Source organism: Pteronotus mesoamericanus, unplaced genomic scaffold (assembly GCF_021234165.1).
Source record: "Pteronotus mesoamericanus isolate MK-2021 breed Mesoamerican mustached bat unplaced genomic scaffold, CSHL_Meso_final contig_66, whole genome shotgun sequence".
NCBI classification, from domain to species: Eukaryota; Metazoa; Chordata; class Mammalia; order Chiroptera; family Mormoopidae; genus Pteronotus; species Pteronotus mesoamericanus.
Genome location: NW_026555230.1, coordinates 19751 through 42092, shown reverse-complemented (window position 1 = coordinate 42092; position 22342 = coordinate 19751). Strand labels below are relative to the sequence as shown.

At 47.7% G+C, this 22342-nt stretch overlaps 1 protein-coding gene and 1 pseudogene across 1 annotated transcript; one reads left to right on the top strand and one right to left on the bottom strand.

The window, feature by feature from the left end:
* Window positions 1-3377: 3377 nt before the first annotated feature.
* Window positions 3378-5044, top strand: LOC129077411 (POU domain, class 5, transcription factor 1-like; annotated as a pseudogene).
* Window positions 5045-6601: 1557 nt separating this feature from the next.
* PWWP4 (PWWP domain containing 4) lies at window positions 6602-8618 on the bottom strand. Its single transcript, XM_054581814.1, is given in 2 exon segments — window positions 6602-7174; window positions 7176-8618. Coding segments are annotated over 2 exon segments (2016 nt in total).
* Between the last annotated feature and the right edge of the window lie 13724 nt (window positions 8619-22342).

The following is a 22342-nucleotide window of genomic DNA, read 5'->3' as shown; positions in this document are numbered from 1 at the left end:
AAGCCTTATTTTCCCCTTGATTTGAAATATCAATTTAATCATATATTACACTGTTAGACACACATATACATTTCTTTCTAGAATGCTCATTATATTTCATTGATCTACTTTAAAAAACACAAAAATAAAACATACTCGTATAAAGAACTCATACAACTTAACACCAAAAAGACAAATAATCCAATCAGAAAATGGACCTGTGTAGATACTTCTTCAAGAAGACATATAAATAACCAACAGACATACAAAAAGATGGTCACCTTCATTAGCTCTTAGAGAAATGCAAGTCAATATTACAATGAGATATCACCTCACACCTATTAGAATGGCTGTTATCAACAAGACAAGTAAAAACAAGTTTTGGAGATGTTATGGATAAAAAAGAACTCTCATTCACTGTTGGTGGGAATGTAAACTGGTACAGCCATTGGGGAAAACAGTATGTTGGTTCTGCAAAAAATTAAGAATAGAGTTACCATATGACCCAGCAATCCCTGTTCTGGGTATTTATCCCAAAAGTTGAAAACATCTATTCGCAAAGATATACACACCTCTGTGTTCATTGCAGCATTATTCATAGTGGCCAAGACATGAGAACAACCAACGTGTCCTTTAATGGATGACTGGATAAAGATGTGGTAAATATATACAATAAAATACTACTCAGCTGTAAGAAAAAATTAAATACTGCCATTTGTGACAACATGGATGGACCTTGAGAATATTATGCTAAGTGAAATAAGTCAGTCAGAAACAGCTAAGAATGATATGATTTCACTCATATGTGGGATATAAAACTGAAACTCATAGATACAGACAACAGTGTGGTGGTTACTGGAGGGAAGGGGGTATAGTAAAGGGGAAAGGGGGACAAATATATCATGACAGAAGATGATGTGACTTTGGGTAGTTGGTACACAATGCAAATCATGTATCATGGAAATGTACACTTGAAATATATATGATCTCTTTAACCAATGTCACTCCAGTAACTCAATTTAAAAAATAAAATAAAATGTAAATAAACACAACTACTTGGAATTCTTTATCAGGAATTCATAGATCTCCATTTTGGGGGGCTTGGTAAAATTATTGTGTCCCTTTGGTGGTACCACATTTCCTTGATTTTCCATGTTCTTTGAAGTCTTGTGTTTCTGTCTCTGTGTCTGAAGAAGCAATCACCTCCTCCAATCTTTACTGACTGGCTTTGAGAGAGGAACACTGTCACTAGTTCTCAGATCATTTCTATGGATGTTCCTGCTCAACACTTCCTGTTCCCTTTTAGGAGGGAATTCTTAAGCTTGTATCTCTTCTCCCAATTGTGCAAAGCAGGATACTGAGAGTTTCCTGTTTCTATTCCTTATGGTAATGCCCTGAAATGCTCAAGTTTGTGATCCCTCCTCCAATCCCATTGTTAGGGCAGCTTTTTGCATGTGCTAAGTAGCCATCTGCAAAAGCGCTCAATTGCTATCCATAGAGGTGCACTCCAGGAGCTGGCACCTTGTGGGGAGGGGGAGGTATGTGGGACATTTGGGGGTGCCTGTGACCAGTTGGGGACATTAAGGTGAGTTGTCCCCAACATTTCATGGTTAGACATCCTTATGAATTTCATTAAATAGTTAGTAGAATGAACCATGAAGCTATTAACAATGTTCTTTGCTGAGTTCCAAGCCCTGGTTCTTCACATAGCCTCTCCTCAATCCATCACCCACGCAGATCACCTCACTATTCTGTGTGGGATAGGAAGGCAGTAAAAATTGGTAGTTACAAAATAGTCACAGAAATGTAAAGTACAGCATACAAAATGTAGTCAATAATATTGTAATAATTACATGCCGTGCCAGGAACACAAATGAATACATGCGTGCTCCAGCCCACTGCCACCAGGGAAAGGGTCTGCTGGGGTCGTGGAGCAAGTGGCCGGCCTGCCCTTCCCGCAGCACCATCTCGACCCCGGGGCAGCCCTCCACCCTCGGTGCCTCACAGCAATTCTGGACGTGTACCCTGGGCGCGGTCCGCACTCCTGGTGTGTGACCTTTCTGGCATCTGGTTTGGACGTCTGGGTTTGACAAGGGCTCCAGGCAGGTCTTCCACTGCTGCTGCGCCTTGGGTATTCCTGTTCTGCTCTCAACCCTGCAGCAGCCATGGCTTCTCTGCCTGGTGCCTGCTGTGCCCTTGCATGCACGGCATTGCCTCAGTCCAGAGACTCATGAAGAGCCTCCGTACAGACTTCAGGCGTCCCCGGTGCTGCAGAGCTCCTTTCTCACGTGCCTGCCCTGCACATTCCAGGCCCTCCTCAGACCGAGGGTCTGAGGCAGAGGGCCACAGCCATGGCGGGGCCCACCTGGGTGCTGGTGCAATCTGGGCTGCTGACTCCAATGAGGAAAGCAGTGACTTCAGCTCCTTGGTCCCACTCTGTAGCGGCGGGTGATGGGAGGGCCGGCCACTCTGTAAGAGGTGGAGGCCAAAGTCCAGCTCTCCTCTTTGGAGCCACGGCCACCTGGCATCTTCTCTCCAGGGTAGACATCCCATCCTCCCTTGGCTTTGCTTTGTGACTCTAGTTAGCGCCCCTTTGTCATGCTGGTCACTGTCTTCCAGGAAACGGTTTTTCTTCCGATTCCTTCTGAAATGTGCCTGAGGCAGGACGTGACGCTTTAGGTCGGGTTCAACCAGAGTCGAGGAGGGGGGGACAATGCTCTTCCGCCTTGCTTATGGCCTGTACTCCCAAGGGTTACAGGGGTGCCAAGGCCCAGGCGAGGGCTCAGAGGATTCCGAGTGTTTGATATTCTCATGCTCATCACCTTACCAGGTCTTGGGGTTCCGCACTTTCTCTGTGAGACCCACGCATGGGTTTGGAGACCTGGGGATGCTGTGCCTGCTTTCTCTATGCCACCAGGTCCTCTCCCCTCACCCCAAGTCAGCACACACCCCTGATTTCACAAATGTGGGGAAACCCGGGATTCCGATGTCACAAACAGGCCATACGTCCACGACTCTGATAGCTATTCCTCACTGGGAAGATGAAGTAGTGCATCCCAGTCACCCTAGAAATTAGATTGTCACCTGGAGCACAAGGTTGTGCTCTCCTTTCTGTGGCACCTGAAATTTATCCTAAGCCCCATCCACTTGCTCTACCGGCTCACACCACTGAATTAGCGAGCGAGCGAGCGAATGAAAGCGTGAAGTAGAGAAGAAAAGAGCAGCGTGTCAAGATAGACGTGGCTTGATGAGAAAGCTGATGTTCAGTGACACATCTGAGTGAGTGAGAGAGACACGGTGTTACAGCAGAACCAAAGTGTGTTGTTCCGGGGTACAAGGCACACATAGGACACGGAGGTGGTGTGTTTCCGAGTACTTCCCGTGGCCATGACGGCATCATGCGGATTGGCCTGGGCAGCACGCCCGGGAGCCTTGCTGTCTCTGAGGCAGTGTCCAAAAACATTCTGTTGGGCCTGAAGCTTCTGCAACCTGGAAGGCCCTCTTCTAAAGTTATAACAACGGGCATGAAAGCGAAGCGTTATTTAGAATGAGAAGAAAATTCATAATGCACTTTAAAAGGTGACAACTAAACCACCAAAATTCCACAACGTGTACACATTAGGTATACACGTGTACCTACACGTGTATGTAGTTCAGGCATTCCAACTCCGCAGTTGTACATTGTGCGGTAGGGTGAAGCAGGGGCTCTAGGTGAGAGATACAGTGGTTTCGCGGTGAGTCAGAACAGCTCACTCTTGGGAGTTCCCCCCCCCCAAAAAAAGATTACATTGCCATGCAAACACATAACATGGGCCCATGAGTGACAGTTGACCTCCCCTAAGAATATAAATGCACTCAGGTTCGTGTTAAACTTTTACTGTTTTTTTTGTTTCATGACAGATTTTTTAGAAGTAAAACAGATTTCTAAATTAAAAAGGAACTCTGCTCCTTTCACCAGGCCCCCGGCTTGGGGTACCGTCCTTACCCTGGCGGGACACCTGGCTTCCGAGTTGGCCTTCTCACCCCGACCAGGCGGTGGAGGCGATGGGCCAGGAGGGCCGGAGCCAGGCTGGGTTGGCTCTCGGACCTGGCTGAGCTTTCAGGGTCCTCCTGGCGGGTTGGGACTCGGCCGGGGCTTGGCCCTGGGGCGCAAATGTGGGGGGTTTCCCCATGCCCTCCGCCTGAGGAGTTCTGTTGGCAGGTGGGGGGGGATGGCCTACCGTGGACCTCAGGCTGGAGTGGGGCTGGCGCCCCAAGGTAGCCTGGAGAACCCCCATCCCGAGGTCGGGGCGGGAGCCAGGGTGGAGAGCAACTCCGAGGGGGCCTCCCCCAAGCCCCGCGCTGCCCCTCCCGGGGTTGTGAAGCTGGACGGAGAAGCTGGAGCCACCCCCGAGGAGGAGGCGAGTGAGGACAGGAGAGCTCTGCAGAAAGACCTCGAGCAATTTGCCAAGCTCCTAAAGCAGAAGAGGCTGGCCCTGGGCTATACCCAGGCCGATGTGGGGCTCCCCGAGAGCGTTCTCTTCGGGAAGGTGTTCAGTCAAACGACCATCTGCCGCTTTGAGGCTCTGCAGCTCGGTTTGGAGAACGTGTGCAAGCTGCGGCCCCTGCTGCAGAAGTGAGTGCAGGAAGCCGACAACAGTGAGAATCTGCAGGAGATATGCAAAGCAGAGACCCTTGTGCAGACCCGGAAGAGATCGCCAACGGTGAGCCGAGCCGAGTGGAGGGCAACCTGGAGAACACGACCCTGCAGTGCCCGAAGCCCGCCCTGCAGCAGATCGGCCCCGTCACCCAGCAGCTCGAGCTGAAGAAGGACGTGGTCCCAGTGCGGTTCTGCAACCGTCGCCAGAAGGACAAACGATCAAGCAGGGACCATTCTCAACGAGAGGATTTTGAACCTTCCGGGCCTCCTTTCTTAGGGGGACTGGTATCCTGTCCTCTGACGCCAGGGCCCCATTTGGCACCCCAGGCTATGCTGGCCCTCACTTCTTCCGTTCCTTTCCCTGAGGGCGAAGCCTTTCCCTCCCTGTCTGTCACCACTCGGACCCCTCCCCTGCATTCAAACTGAGGAGCCTGCCTTCCCAGGACAGGGAAGAGAGAGCGAAAGAACCCTGAGGATTGTCCCAGGGCTCTGGGATTAGGTGCTTCCTTCACTAGGGAACTGGGAACACAGAGGGTGGGGCGGGGGGGCAGGCAGTCTAGGGAACTGGATGGAGGGAAGGTGAAGTTCAATGATGCTCTTGATTTTAATCCCTGCATCACTTATCACTTTGACCTTAAATAAAGAAGCCTGGGGCACCATAAAAAAGAAAAATCAGATCTTGTTCCAAGTGAAGGTAACACTTCTTGGGCTTTGGAATTGATCTTTTATTGACATGTTTTACTGTATCCTAACAACGGCTACATTTAGGCAAACAGAGGCTGTTCTGAAACCCTTTTCCCAGTCCCCAGACCCGTGTCCCCTTACTCCTTGGGCAGCCTGGAACGACTTACACTCTGCATTTTGCCCTGTTGGAACCTGTCAGAGCTAGTCGATGAATAAGTCGAAAGAGAAAGCTTGCTTGGTTTGAGACAAATGACTGCTTTTCAGGGGCCACGGTTCCAGAACAAAGTGCTTGGTTTCCTCCAATTGATGCTAACAGCTGGGCTCCTTGCAGTCAGCCTGGACTCCTCGGTCTAGCGCGGCTGGCTGTATATATGATGACCCTAGCTGTCTTCCCCACGGGGAGAGACAGCTATGTGTAGGGGGTCCAGCCACTGTCAACGAGGAAGCAGCCCGGCGGCCTGTCTGCTTTAGGAAACCGTTTGGCCATTGAAGAAGAGCCACTCCCACAAATGGAATCTCGCGGCAACGAAGAGTTAACAACGTTGCGCAGGCTGACCAGGTGTTTACTGCACGCTGAGATCTCATTCACCCACAGGTGGGCTACGTGCGGATGAGCCACTCACTTGGTCTGGATTTCAGGTTGCTTTTCCTAGAACCATCGGATGGTACTGATGGTATCTACAAAAGATCTCTGTCCTTGGTTTCACCTCTCAGGGGTTCCCCCCTCCAAACCCCACCCCACCCCCACCCCCGCCCCCACCCCCGCCAAAGAATAAGCGTAGCAGGGAAAACTCAGGGATTATCTTAGGAAGGAATTCAATCGTTTATATGAATGTATCACAAAAAGAATGAGCAGCCCATGTGATGCCTCCGTAAAATACATCTCAGATTTGAAAAACGATTGGTACTTAACACCTGTTACCAGGGCTCTTCCATGTAACGCCAGAGTAGGTATCTTATACTAAAATATGAACTATGTACAGTCAAAAGCAATTTTGTGAAAATGCCAGGACAGTCACACATCTGAGCAAGCAGAAGGAAGTACAACTGTTGGCAGTATTTTAACAAATCAGTCCGTGAAGAGTTTGGGAACAAGAAACGATGATGACCGTGCCACCCACAAATGCCAGAGGTGGATCCAAAACAAACTCAGCACGTTCTCGGACTCCCAGAAAGTCTTTATGCGCCACAGAGGATGCAGGCATCCCACGTTTCAGGCAGGCCGGCTTCCTGCCTGATGATACAAACGAGGGGGCTCTCTGCTAAGGTGCGGGCGCGGGGGTCGGCGGGGGGGGAGAGTTATTTAGCGTTGCCCCTGATTGCCGGTCTCTTTCTTATTTTCTTTAAGATATTTTTATCAAAGAGTTCTTTTTCCCGGTAATGCACAGGTGGCCCTTGCAGGTACTTTTCTTCCGCCTTCTTGTAATCTAACCCATCGAGGGCAGCAATTGAGCAAATGATGGCTTCTGGCAGAAGGACTTCCAGAACAAAACTCACTTTGTCATCTCTCGTCAGAGTCAGCGCCTTCTTGTCAATTTGCTTGTAGATCTCTTGTAAATGTCTTACCACGACATCCAGCTGATCTTCATCCTCCAGGTATGTCTCAACGCAGATCACATACCTGCTCGAATTCAGAAACGACACCAGCCACCTGGACTGTTTCCTGCCTTTGACGATGTCCAGAAGGTGGGAGTCGGCCCCCTTTCTTTTCACAATGAAGTCCACGAGCTTCTGGTTGTCTCGGTCCCGAGCGGCCCTCATCCGGTCAGGGAGAATTTTCTTGCAGGGCCTCTTCCCGCCCACGGAGCTCTCGTCCTCAGAATCTTCCAGGTCAGCGTAATTCACCTTTGGGAAATCAATCTCCAGATCCCCCCTCTTGGATGGCTTTCCTCACTGGGTAGCTGATATCGGCAGCGTAGTAGTCCAGGAAAGAACCCGCAAACGACCCACGGCCGAGCCCTTCTCTGTAGTGGGAAATCAGGGAGAAGCACCAGTTCGCGCTCTGCTCGTACACTTTCCTGGCTCTCTTCATCAGTTTCTCTTTCTCTTTGCAATCCAGATGCTTTAATCTCCGCAGAGGCACTCGGATGCCGCTCCGTTCGGGGAGCATGTTGGCATCGATCAGAAGCACCCTGGCGGTCTGCTCTGTGTGGCTGACACTCTTCACCACTGCTGGCCAAAACGGGTGATTCTGAAATTTGAACCAGACCATCACTCCTCTTTCAATGGGACACGGCTCCTGTGGGAAGGCCATGCTTACCGGTGGCCCCGCATCCTTGGCGACATCCTTCTTCAGAGCAGGGGCGGGGTTCATAGCCTGTGAGTCAACTAAAGGTTGAGGTCTTTGCCGTCCTTTCTTAAACTCTGGTGCCCACCGCTTTCTCGTTTTGCTTGCCAGACGGAGCGAATGCCGCAGCCTCGGGTTGGGGGCACTGGAGGATGCTGCCACACCTTTGGAGCCTGGCTTCCAGGCTCCCTCTCCAGGGTCCTCAACGTTCCGGGAGATGGTAGAGCACTCAGAGGAGACAGCCGGGGTCTTCGGGCGGGGGCTGCATGGCGCCTTCCTTTTCAGAGCCTTGGGCACAGTGGCGATGGAACCGGGTGGCAGAGATGGAAGGACACATCCATTTTTAGCACGTGTGCCGTACTCCTTGACGGTACGATGCCAGGGCATAACTTTTGAGGCGTCCGTCTTTTCCTTGCGCTCTTTCTCAGGGTCACCTTCTGATGCAAGCAATGGGAAGTTTGGGCACATGCGGGAGCGCTCTGAGGACTTTGCTCGCGTCTCCCTCGGAACAGGAGCGGCAGATGTGGGTCCCTGTGATTTGACACCGTCGGCGGTGCCCTCGGCCTGTGAACACACCAGCCGTGATTTGGGGGTTTTACTCTTGCGAAGGCATCTCAGTGAGTTCCCTTTGGGCTTCCGATACCTCTTACGAGGTCGCTTTTGTGGCCCCTTCTGAGACATCGTAGTGATCTCTGGATCGTCTGATGCTCTCGACGGATCCAAGTTGGATCTCTCTTTCAGGATCTCCAGGGCCAGTGTAAGAGCCCTTCTGTGGGCCACTCCCTCTCCTGGTGGGACTCTGGCCTTCGGCCGGGCCACTCTCGAGGAGGAAATGGACTCAAGTTGAGACTCATTTAGGATCTTTACTTCTCTGCTTTTCACTTTAAGTTTTTTGCCCACTGTGAGTATTTCAACCTGCAGACAGCATGCCCTTTTCCTCTTATCTCTCGGTGAGGTTTCAGATCTGGACAAGACCCTTGCTGGCCAAAAGCGGCCTTTCCAATTGCATAAGACGTACTCGGAGTCCATGATGACTGGACTCGGGTGTGGAGAGGTAATTAACAGAGGTCGAGGGCTCTGGCTGTCATACCCACAGCTACAGCAGCTTTCCCCTAAGGCAATGTTCTTCACCACGGCTGTTTGCCTAGGACTCGAGAGGCGGTATCGCGTGTGTGGCCCGTTCTTCTCTGCCTGAATCTCCCAGAAGTGTTGGGGCTTGTGTTTTGACAGACTAAACTGGAGAATACTGGAAGATGGAAAAGGAAAAGAAGGAGGGTATCAGAAAGCGTTCCTTTTGTGTCACAGACTGGAGTGGGGAGGAGGGCAGGATACAAGGCAACTGTGTGGGAAAAAGTACGGGAGATGACAGAAGAGTTTTACAGCCCCCTGAACCCGGCTTTGTGTCCTCTTTGTTACTACTGCCTAATAAAGAGCATCTGTGCGGGGAGGTGGGTGTCACGTCCGGGATCTCACTCGTGTTATTGGACATCCTGGGCCTTGGCTGCTCCTTGGGGCTCGTCCTAGGGGAACGCTTCAGCGTTTCTCTTCTGGTGTGCCAGCACCCAAGGAAGCCAGAGACGACCTCCGACCCACAGACCCTGGGCGTCAGCCCAGTGCCACGTTCGAGAGCGTGAGCTTAGAATCCAGAGGTTCATGAGGCTCATGTGGTTGTTCGAGGCATTCCCCTTCGTAAGGATTGCTGCAGGCATGGGCCATTGGCTGGGAGGCGCAGCTCTTCGTTTCTCCATGCTGGCTTAATGGCCCCCCCCCCCCCAGCCCCCACCCCGCTCCACCTCCAAGCGCCAAAGCAGTGGGAAGTAGTGACTGCGGAGTGAGGAGCAAAATAAAACACACCCCAAGTGTCAACATGAAGTAAATGATTGCAGGTGAAATGTGTAGTAAAACGGGGAAGTCTTACCGAGTGCCAGGAGGACCGTGGTAAGGTGGGGTTCTGTGAGCAGGATCTGTTGATCCGTAAACTCCAACTGCTTGTCGGGCAGACCCTCTACCCTTCTCTCGCTTTCTGAAGTGCACTGTTCTTCCGGGGATAAAATGTCGATACCCGGGCCTATGCACCTCTGCGTTAATCTAGAACATCCGAAAGAGACAGGAAATTAAACCAAGTAAATGGGGACTGAGTCGTCACGTCCCCTTCCCCAACTCTGGAATGCATGCCATTCTCAAGCAGGGATGTTAGTTAAATCGCATCTATAATGTGGATGCCATGCTCCTTTTCTTCCTCCTCTTGTGTTTCAAAATATGTCCACCTCCCGCTACTTAGTTGATGCGAGTCCCTCCTATTCCAAAGCAGTGGGAACTACTACTTTCACGATAGTCCCCTTCTTCCCTGGACACATAGATTCGTTCAGAGTAGCAGCATGTGTGTGTGAGTGTGTGTGTGTGTGTGTGTGGTGTGTGTATTGTGTGTGGTGTGTGTGTGAGACCCAAACATGGGGTCTGTAATGTTAGTGCGTGTTGTTCTGTCCGTCTAAGGAAGCACTAAATGGGCTTCTGGAGGGAAAAAGATGTGTAGAGCGCTATCTGCAGGGGTCGACACAGTATAGGTGCTCGCTCTCAATATGACGGGAAATGGGCGTCCCGCCCATTTCCTACGCATCCATATGTACATACCTGCACACATGGCCTAGGGTTGCATTTCTTCACTCAAGAGCATCGTTGATCACCGTTTCATGTGAGTGCCTGTTTTCACACCGTCCCTGTGAATCTGTTGACGATGTGGGTCTTCCAAAATTTAAAAACTTACAGTAAATTTCAGACATTTAGTTGTGTGGAATGCAGTTGCAATCGTTCTCTCAATCCTCCCCTTCCCACCCAGAAATACCCTGTTCATAGGTTCTACTTTTCTGTATACACTGGACAGGCATGCAGGATAATTCACCTATAGGTTTCAGCTCACATCCATTATCAGTCTCAAGCGATGTTCTTCAGAAGATGAAATATTACTTCTGTAACAAGAGCCTGCACGTACAGCTTTGCTCACACATACTCAGAGATATAATATGAACGATGCCATGTCTAACTGTGCATACTTTGGACATAACCTGCGCCACCTTTGTCTTGGACTAGGGTGAATGGTCACGCAGGTTTCAGGTTCTCTGTCTTGGAGAACTCAGTGTACTTGCTCAGAGCACAGAACAAAGGGGGGAAGGAAAAACAGGTGACTCAGTCACCGCAGCCTCTCTGCAGCGAGACCCATCACACAAAACAGGAGTGTCCGAGTCTCCTCAGCTCCAACCAGAGAACAACTGACCTCCCAAGGCCCGTGCGCGCGCACACACAAGCACCGAGAGTGACATGAGAGACGCAGGTGCCCGATGTTGGTGCATGCAAGCCATGCTCTCTGCCTCCACGCACACATGCACATATTTCCGCTTCTAGTGTAGAGGTTATTCTCAGCTCCTTTGAGTTCCTTATTTTAAAAACACACAGGGACGATCTAAACGGAGGTTTCCAATTAGAAGCTAGGAAAAATACTGAGCGTCGGTAGTCTGACCCAACACCTAGGAAGGCTTACGGAAAATATGCACTGCACGGACTTTAGACTTCTTATTCTGTTCATACCTATATTCCATAACGTAGAAAAGAGGCTTTCTGTAATTGTGCAAACACTCTGAATAGTCTCTCACATTCCCATCGGTGTACCTCTTTTCAAGTATCAAACACTTTAGTGGACCACTTTCAAGAGACAACCAAAATATCAGCCTCAGTTCTTGTTCCAGTCACTAAAACAACACATCCTTAAGCGAGACAATCACGAGGGAAGGGTGTTGAATGAAAACAATGAATGGCTCTCCCATCATATGCTTTGGTCCAGGGTCCAAATATCTCCCATTAAGGGTTGGTGCATAAAGTTGCATATGGTTTTCTTTTCATATTTTGTACTAACAGGAGTACAACTCTCTGCTCTCTCTCTAAAGATGTGTACGATAAGTGGATAGATCCATGATAGCTGATAGATAGATACATAGATACATAGATAGATAGACAGATGATAGCTAGATAGATAGACAGGTAGAATCGTACGTAAATATCAATCCTCTTTTGCACACCAGGCCCAATGTGTTAAAACCAGAACATTGAACAACACCAAACTCGCATTTAAAGTAACCCCCAATTCCCGGAGGGCTTGCATGTGAAAATGCTTCCAATGTCTTAGTTTGCAATCAAATCAAACATGCCCAAAGAGAGAGAATACGCAGAAGAAAACAGCAGGGGGCAAGATAAATAGCAACTCCACAACCTCTAACTTCATAGTCAATTTCAGGCCATCGGGAAATACAGTTCTCAAATGGACTAGCTTTGCTTTTTCTGGTCCTGGTATAACTTTTGTTCCATTCCATCTGCTCTTTGCTTGAGCATACAGCAAAGTTGATGGCATAGAACTTTCACTTCCCCACTCAACAACCACGATTTTTGGAAGAATTATTTGGGAGCTCTGTTCTTTCGCTCCTTTTCCCAGCGAGGGCTGTAATTACTTCTGAAGAAAAAAAAGGAAAGAAAACAACGCTCCGAAGGTGTCGCCTCCAAATGAGAAGAACACTTTGTCTGAGAGAGCCCCCCGGCATCACCCCCGCCCCAGGCAGAGACGTTCTGTCACCTTCACCCCAACTCCCCCTCCTTACAATTACTAGCTCTTTCGTGGAGCTTCTTTGAAACTGTAGGTTTTGTGATTTTTAACTCTCCCCCAAACATGTATTCCCATAAGAGCATGAGTGGGCAGTTCCCTTTGTTACTCTAGAGGCACACTTTGTAAACTTTCTGTTATGGAGAAATTACGTTCTTGCCTACTTTTGCACCTCTCCATTGCCAGATGAATTAAGCATAAACTTTCACACGTAGGTTTTTTTGAAGCGTGGCATGCACTCACAGTGCAGATATTGTCATAAGAAATTTAAACGTGGACAAGCAGAAAAAATGGTGAAGAGTCTGAAAAGACAAATTAAACTTCCATGGACTGTCTGAATTGCATTGTTTGAATTCTTTAACCACTGTTTTATATATTCTTTTAATTGAAATTTTATTCTGAGATCAATAAAGATCCACAGTTGGCTGTAGGAAATAATAGTAAGCATCAATAATAATAATAATAGTAGTAAAGATTTCGTTGGGCTTTAATTCTGTTTGTAGAATGATTGAGTGAGATTTGCTATCTTGGAACATTTGTTCCTATGCTGTCCTCTAGCTGCATAGATGCATAGATGGCACGCCTACCTGGAGGTCTGGGTTGTTCTTACACATACTCTTTAAATGACAAATATTGCAACCTGAGAAAAACGTGAACTGCCCTCAGTTTTCTCAAAGGAATAAAAAACAGTGGATTCCTTCCTCACCTGCAAGTAACACGCTCTCACTCTAAAGATACATACACCAACCAATGACCAAGCTCTGCCTCCCAATTCCTCCTTAACAAACAAGCAGGAACTCGCCTCTTAGAGCCATCTGAACGCAGAGAAGGAGAAGCATGAGCACTGGGAGCAAAGAGCTACACGGAGATCAAAGTTTCCCATCACCGCCTTATCGTAAGACGAGAGCGAATTCTCTCCCATTCCTTTGGCAAACACTGGTGGCTCCTCCCGTCCAGTAGACCAACCTAATTTCAGAGATGCTCTGGCAACCCTCCGGTCCCTATTGCCTGCCACGGGGAGACCTTCGATAGCTTCTATAACACGAATGGATTCACACACGGCGTTAGGGTTAAGAAGCCAGGCGCAGCCTCCACTTTTTTGCAGCTGAGACCTCCATTATTACTAACATCAGGAGGCTGAACGAGGTGTATAGTTCAGAACCTAGCGATTTCGCTGTGTTGTGCACAAGGAGAAAAAGGTGCCCTTGTTCACGGGATAAGTCATCGCATTGTAGCTCATCGCAGCAGCGTTGGACATATGCCAGGTGCTTGCAAGCCACGGAGAAGGACTACCAAGTCTATCGCCTAAGCCAACAAGGGTATGTTATGTATTCAGCGCAAAGACCGATGTAGACCCTCATGTACTGACATTGGAAGAAATCAGACAGAACTCTGAGCACAGGCCAATTAAGTGTAAACTATATGCTTTACATAAAATGCACCTTCATGTGGGGAACGATGCTGTCCACTTTATCTCAAGATATGAAAGACAGGCAAGTGCCAAAAAAAAAAAAAGTCTAGAATGGTCAATAGAAATGTCACGAGATGGTTCCACCGGAAAGAGAAGAGGAACAAGGATGGAAGTGGGTGGTGAAGGTAGACGCTATTTTTTGAATCGTGTTGTAAAGTATTACAGGGAGGACACATTTACATGTACATATGTACCCAAATCTTACCTTATAGCGGCTCTAAGGGGATAGGAAATGAAGTATTGCATGTAAGTGAACAAAAAGAAAGCAAGTGTAGCAAAACGGCAACATACGATTGTATAGAAAGCAATCAGAACATATATGAAATGCTTGAAATATTTTGAGGTGTCTTTTATATGATCAAAAGCAGCATGCATTATTTGTTGAGATATTTTTACTGATTTTGAGAGGGAGAGAGAGATTTCTTGTTAAGCTTATTCGTGCATTCACTGGCTGCTTCTTGTATGTGCCCTTACTGGGGATCAGGCCCCCAGCCTTGGCATATTGGGACAACGCTCTAATCAACTGAACTACCTGGCCAGGGCAGGAAATATTCATTATTAAAATGTATGTACCTCACCACATAAGGGATATTCAATTATAACAGTCCAAGCGAGGGGAGGGGGTTGCAAAATGTGCAAAGGAACAACAACCAGTGATTTTGTAAGATAAAGAATCATTTCATGGGGTGTATTTCATGTACCCAACCACAAACTTAACTGATTCTCTCTCTCTCTCTCGCTCTCTCTCTCTCACACACACACACACACACACACACACACACACGCACGCACACACACAGTGGTGCAAGCACACATACAAACACACATAGGCTCTTCATAGTAACACTCCTAGGAACCAAAGTGAAGTGCAAGACCTTAAAAGCCAAGAGAGAAAAGCCAACCTGATACTTAGGCAGGGTCCTCTTATTATTTTAATTCGAGAGAGCTTGATAGAATGATTTGGAGTCCAGAAAAAGTCAGAGAGGGAGCAATGAGACACTAAGAAGGATGCCATGGTAGGCAGAGTGGGCACCTGTAGCTCGGGAAGAACCAAGGGAAGACATGGTGGTTCTGAGAGCTCATGGCCTTGGAGGAGGAGACCTCAGAGCTTGGGCTCAGACTCGGAAGGACAGGGGGCGGCCCAGCTCTATGTGGTTTCTCAAGGAGGTCAGGGGAAGGATGCGTGAAACCCAGGACCCCTCCCGGTGATGATGGGGTAAAGTGATGCACTCCAGCCACAGCGCCAGGATCTGACAGGGGCCACCCTCGCCCTCGACCTGAGACCCCGATGTCGTAGGAGACCGTTCACCAGTCTGATGGTGCTGGTCCCTACTGAAATCACGTGCCCCTGTCCCTGTCATATGAGGGGCCGCTATTGCGGTGGCCCTGAGAGGAGCAGGAGCGGGGAGGAAGGTACAGCCGCTTGTGTCACATCCAGACCTCCTGTGGCCCTCTGGAGACCCCACTGGTCGAGCCTCCCAGGCAACCAGAAGGCAGAGGGAAAATGGAATTGGCAGGGCTCGGTTACAGGACCCTACAGCAGTGTATAGGACTGAGCTGAAAGGCATGGGTGACCTTTACCCAGAACCTGCTTCTTCGGAAGGTGCATCCTCGATGAAGAATACAACAGTACATACTACAAAATGCTGTGTTTTTCTCTAGAAACACAAATAAACACATACAGACTGTAACACCAGCAGCATCCACTTTCAAACACATAACCAAAAAAACACAGAGCCTTCGAGAAGGAACTGGCATTTATGCTCGTACAGCAAAGAAGGAGCCATTTACTGATTTGAATTCTATTTACCTAACCGTAATTAATGGTGCGATACCAGGACATTTGACTTGTAGAGAGCATGTTTCTTAGTTTGTGTGGGTCTGCAACTCAGGGGGAGCACAACATCATCCCCTGGGTTACACAAAGTTACTTTAGATCTTGCAATCCTACCTACTCGTCTCCTTGGCAGACGTCAAACCTTCTCTCTCCTATCATACACATAATCGCTTTCTACTCTAAGCAGGTGTAAATGAATAAGCTCACATCTTTAAGGGCTCGTGTGACCATCATTGTAAGTAAGCAGAGGTGTAAAATGAGAAATACTTGGGGATCTCTGCTTTGAAAAAGTCAGGTGGCCATGCCCTAGTGCAACAGATGTCACCTAGGACACTGAAACGGGGATGGGGGTATGACAGGTTAGTCCACCACCTTAGCCCACAACAAGAGCAGCTGCCATTCTCTCTTACAAAACAGGAGGGATTAGAGCTCTTAATGGCCAACTACAGACCATACGCTGGCAACACACACACACACACCCACACACACACACACACAACTCACATTGATTGCAGACACCGACTAGTCTTGATGTTTCTACAGTTACTGCGTCTCTCCAGTCTGTAAATATCCTTGTTAAATGTTTCTGCTGCCAGAAAAGAATGGCTTACCCCAGTTGTCATGGAAACCAGAATGTCATCAAAAACGGTCTCCCTGATGTTCTCTTTCTATGGAAACCGGGAACTACTAATGCATCCTCAGATGCAGAGTGTTGATCTTGCTCTCAGTCAATTACGCCCCCAACCAATCCAATGAATGAATGAATGAACGAATAAATAAATACATTAATAAATGAATATAGAGACAATACCTGATGTTCTCATGGAATAAGCATTGGGGTGCAAGGGAGGTTTTACAAATGGGTGCTGGAGAAAAGGAAGTAAAAGGGTAGCAGCTTCTGTCCTTCCTTGAGACACACACACCCAAATCACACACACAGTCACACACACCACACGTGTGCGTGCACACAGACACACAATTAGGTTCCAGGTCTTGTTAAGGACCTCCTTTCAACCTGCCAGGACACATGAGGCACAGTACGTTTGTGCAGGTGAGATCCAAGAAAACTCAGTCAATTTAAAACGGCCTGAAGAGCCCTGGCCCAGTGTGGCTCCGTTGGTTGGAATGTTGTCCTGTACGCCAGAAGGCTGCTGAGGGTTTGATCCCCGGTCAGGGCACATAGCTGGGTTGGGGGCCCGACCCGGGTTGGGCCATGTTTGGGAAGAGGCCGATCCACATTTCTCTCTCACTTCGATGTTCCTCTCTCTCCCTTCCCCTCTCTCTAAAATCAATAAAAAAAAACCCACACATCCTCAGGTGAGGATGTGTAGGAAAATAAAATAAAATAAAATAAAATAAAATAAAACGAAACAAAACAAAATAAAATGAAATATAATATAAAATAACCCAGAGAGGAGAAACCGTGACTGGATGAAGCACCTGGATGTCAGAGGAAGGCAAATCAGGGACCCAGGGTGCTGTGGCAGGACCAAAGGACCCTGGGTCTAGCCTCGGACAAATGTGTATTGACAGGGTTGCCAGGGCAACATGGCTCCTGAGAAGAGCGCCGACTCCCCAAAGAGCCCCCGCGACCTAGGGTGATCGGAGGTTGAGATGAACCTCTCCCTTGCGGAATCCGTGCTCAGTGTGTACTGCGGTAACCACACTGCCAATGGACACTATGCTCAGAGACAGGCTCTTATTGTCAGGGCAGAGGGCACACACTTCCTCTCTCATAGTCACTTGCAGTAGCGGGCAGAGCTGCCCTGTGATGCAGCTCTTCCTCCTGTTAACGAGCTCCAGGTGACCTTCTGTGGTCAGTCCTGGGCAGTGACGTGCTGGAAACAGGCCCTTGGGAGGGGAGAGTGCAGGTCGGATTTCCAGGGTTTTCTAGTTTCCATTATGTAAATTCGCCCATCAGGGCCCATTTCAAGCCACCAACAGGGGGCCCACTGGATGCCCCAAACCAGCCCTCATGGGCCTGATGGCTCCAGACAGACACAGCACTGCCCTGGACCCCAGTCTCTAGAGCAAGGCAAAGCCATCGCACTGCATGTGCGATCCGTAGGAGAAGGCCAAGCCGGACTTTTCTATAACTGTAGGCTTTCACCGGGTTGTCAGTGTGGAGGAAAGGGGGCGCGATATCAAGGCCTACCATCTAGCCTATCCAGTTTTGGTGGAGGGCAAATAGTGTGGTGCATTCACAGTGAACGTTTTCAAATCAGAGAAGTTTTCGGAACGACGGACGTGCGTTTGAGTCTCAGCTCTGCTTCTCCTCGGCTGCGTGACATTCATGTTGTGACCTAACGTCTCTGCTCCCCACTCTACAATTTTGTCAGATCGGTTAGAAGTGCCTCTGCTCTCAAAGGCTTGCTTAAACATCATCAAAGAACATTGGACCTCCGCAGCCCAGTGGTCTTCCCGGGAACCCTGGGAGGGGCTCCCTGAGAACATGTTGGGGAACCAGTGAGATCTTCCTCTCCCTACTCCGTAGCAGTGAATCTGGACTGCTTGGTTCCCTTCCCAAAACACGACAGTTTGCAGCAAGCGGGATGAAGGAGCAGGTAAGAGCATCCAGACCTGTCCTACTTCGGTAGGTATTAAAGAGATTTTCACACACGTAAAACAAAGCCTCACTTTTGACAATTTTTAATTTTTTTAAATTGAATTTATAGGGTGACGTCAGTCAATCAAATTGTGTAGGTTTCAGGTGTACAGTTCCAGAGTACATCATCTGTATATTGCATTGTGTGTGTTCAGCCCCCAAGTCAAGTCTCCTTCCCTCACCATTTACCACCCCTTTACCCTCTTCTACGTTCCCCCGTTCCTCTTTCCCTCCCTCTGATAATCACCATACTGTTGTCTGTGTCTATGAGGTGGTTTCATTATATTTTTTTGCTTAATCCCGGCTCCTTTTTCACTCAGCCCCCTAGCCCACCTCCCTTCTGACAGCTCTCAGTCTGTTCCTTTATCTACGAGTCTGTTTCTATTTTGTTTGCTGGTTTGGTTTGTTCATTAGATTCCACATGTAAGTGAGATCGTGCGGTATTTGTCTTTCTCTGACTGGCTTATTTCACTCAGCATAATGCTCTCACGGTCCATCCGTGCTGTTGCAAAAGGTAATATTTCCTTCTTTCTCATGGCCGGGTCGTACTCCCTTGTGTAAACGTACCACAGGTTTCTATCCACTCCTCTACCGATGGGCACTTGGGCTGCTTCCAAATCTTGGCTGTTGTCATGCTGCAATGAACACAGTGGTTGCATATATTCTTCTGAATTGCTGTTTCCCGTTTCTTCGGATATACTCCCAGAAGTGCAATTGCTGGGTCATAAGGCAGTTTCGCTTCTCATTTTTTAAGAAAACTCCATACTGTTTTCCACAGTGGCTCCGCCACCCTGCATTCCCACCAGCAGTGCACGAGGGTTCCCATTTCCCCACATTCTTCCCAACACTTGTTGTTTGTTGATCTGTTGATGATAGCCGTTCTGACAGGTGCGAGGCGATATCCCATTGTGGTTTGAATTTGCGTATCTCTGATGATGAGTGAGTTGAGCGTCTTTCCATGTGTCTTCTGGCCGTCTCTATGCCCTCTTTGGAGAAGCGCCTGCGTTCAGATCCTTTGCCCATTTTGTAATCAAAACCACACTTTCAATACTTATTTTATTAAAAAAAAAAACACAAAACCACAACAAAGCAAATGGCTTGATTCTGACCTGGCCGGTGTGGCTGAGTTGGCTGGGCATCGGCCCACAGACTGAAAAGTCACGGGTTCGGTTCCCGGTCAAGACACACGCGCGGTTGGTCCCCGGTCGGGACACGTGCAAGACGGAACCGCTTGATGTTTCTCTCTCACATCGATGTTTCTCTCCCTCTCTTCCTCCGTACCTTCCCCTCTCTCTGGAATCGATAAAAGGAATAAAATATTTAAAAACAATGCAGTGATATTTTTCATGAAGCATATGTGCATGCAAGCAACAATGGGCTTCATATTATTTTAAATTGATGTATTGAAATCAATAGCTTACTTCCCCCCCAAAATACCTGCCTATTTTATTACAGTGGACTGCAAAGTGTATTTTTATAGCTAAAATGGCTTTAAATCGAAACTGACGCATTGTAAAATTCATCGTTGTTGAGTATTCCACTCAGTGGCATTGAGTAAATTCACAGTATTGTGAAACCATCAAGTCTGTCTTCTTACAAAACACTTTGCCAAGTCCTGAAAGAAATCTTTTACCCAGTAAAATAATCCGCCGCTCCTCATTCCTCCTGCCCTGAATCTCCAGCAACCACTAAACTACTTTCTGCCTTTATGGATTGGCTTCTTCTGGACACTTGATGTACGTTGACTCATACACTATGTGACCTTTGGTGTCGGGCTTCTTTCTTTTAGAATAATGACTTCAAAGTTCATCCGCATTATAGCACTCTTTCCTACGGCTGTATAATATCCCATTGCATGGGTGGTCCGCGTTATGTTTATCCCTTCATCAGTCCATGGGCACTTGGGTTGTTTCTACCGTTGGCTGTTTGGAATCTTGCTACTTGTGTGTGTTTTTTTAATGCTTGCTTTTATTTGGGGGGGGTGGGAGTGTATCCCTAGGAGTGGAATCAACTGAATCATGTACTTACTATATGTTTAAGCTTTTGAGGAAACGCCAAACCACTTTCAACAGCCACTGTATCATTTAAAAGTACCGCCAGCAATATATGAAGCTTCCGTCTACTCCGTTTTCGCCACAATGCTTGTTCTTTTCCTTTTTTTCTAAGCTTTAGACATCATAGTGGGTGCCACAGCTATTATCGTTGTTTTGATTTGCCTTTCCCAAGGACTAGCGATGTTGAGCATAGCGTCATGTGGTTGTTGGCCATTTGTGTATCTTCTTTGGAAAATGTTCGCTCAGGTCATCTACCGATTTGTATTGTTGGTCTTATTGTCATTTGTTTGTTGTCATCCTGGGCTCTTATATCTTCTGGGTATTAGACCCTCACTAGGTGTGTGATTCGCCAATGTTTCTCTCCCATTCTGTAGGATATCCTTTTTTTCTCTCTTGATAGAGTCTTTTAATGTGAAAAGATGTTCATTACCTATTTTTCACTCTGTTGCTTCTGCTTTGGGTCTGATAGTTGAGAAATCATTGCCAAATCCAAGGCCATGAAGGGTTACTCATACGTTTTCTTCAAAGAGTTTTTATACTGTCAGATCTTATATTTAGAGCTTTGGGTCCGTTTTGAATGAGTGGCTTTTTTTGTGTATGGCATACCGTAAATGTCCATCTTTGTTTGTTTGCATGTGGATACAGTTGCCTCAGAGGCGGCTTGTTGAAGAGACTATTCTTACCCCCATTCAATGGTCATCATCCATCATCCCTCACCCAATTCACTGGTGTGCTTCCAAGAGCCACTGAAGTGCTGAGCATTACAAGGAAGAGAATGAAAAGTCAAACATAAACCTTTGGCTTAGCGTTAACATCGCTCGATGTGAAAGTGTGATCAGACCGAATAAAATATTGAAATTTTGTTTCTGAATCTTAGATGAAAGAAGTAAAACTTGTGATTCAAAACAGAAGAAAACAAAAGGCCACAGAGCTGGCACCAAGTTCAGGCAGGTAAAGAAGAAGAAGAAGAAGGAGAAGAAGAAGAAGAAGAAGAAGAAGAAGAAGAAGAAGAAGAAGAAGAAGAAGAAGGAGAAGGAGAAGGAGGAGGAGGAGGAGAAGGAGAAGGAGAAGGAGGAGGAGAAGGAGAAGGAGGAGGAGGAGGAAGAAGAGGGGAAGAAGAAGAGGAAGGAAGAGAAGAAGGGGGAAGAAGGGGAAGAAGAAGAAATATTTAAAAAAACAATGTAGGGGGAAGAGAGAGAGAGAGAGAGAGAGAGAGAGGAAGGAAGCGTGAAAGTAAATAAGAGTCCTCCCTCCAACTTTAAAATGGTATAGGAAGTCTGAGTAGTGGAATGAAGCATGAATTTCATTTCCTTCTTAAGTTTTATGTTTTATAAAAACTATTTTACGGGGGCTCTTCAATAATTTTATAAGTAGAACAAAGGCTTGGCCGTAGAAAGTCAGTTAACTAAGAGTGCTCCATATCAAATTATTTTTGGAAAGTGGAGTCTTCTTTATTAGCTAACTTCAGGAAGGATACCTTGACAGTTCCTTAAGTGCTCTGGTAATCCTCTATAGATAGGTGTCACCCGACACCTGCGTTTTCAGGTAGCTGGATGAGAATTAAAAGGCATCAATTTGATTTCCCCTTAAAAGTTCGATACAGACACGTTTAACGTTGGCGTTAGAAAAGTCAAAGGTGTTGTAACGCAGGCTTGATTTTTCGTGGAGCAGGTACTCTATTAATGTCCCTTGTCCCCATATCTTTCTTGTTTTTCAGATGTTTAATGTCCTTCGGAACCAGCGTGGATGGACTGCGTTTGCAAAACTAAAACAACGATGTGAGGAAGCCACCAGATGGAGATGTTGAGCTGCCACCGTGAAGGTCAGCCAGGCCCTCCGGGACGCACACGGTGGAATGGCTTCCGTGGGGCCGGGAGCAACCTGGAGGATTTATTGAAAACGCAGATTCCCAGTGCCCACCTACAGAGTCGATTGGATAGGCCTGGGATAGAGCCAAGGAACCTGGATTTTAACCCTCCCCTTTCCCCTCCGTGAGTCTGATGTAGGTGGTCCCACGCACTGCACTTTGAGAAACTCTGACGTAAACGGTAATTGAAACCATAGGCCTACATGGGAATGCTTAGGAAAAGGGTATATAAATGGAGGTGAGGAACCGAGTGAGACCGAGTCCTGAGGAACGC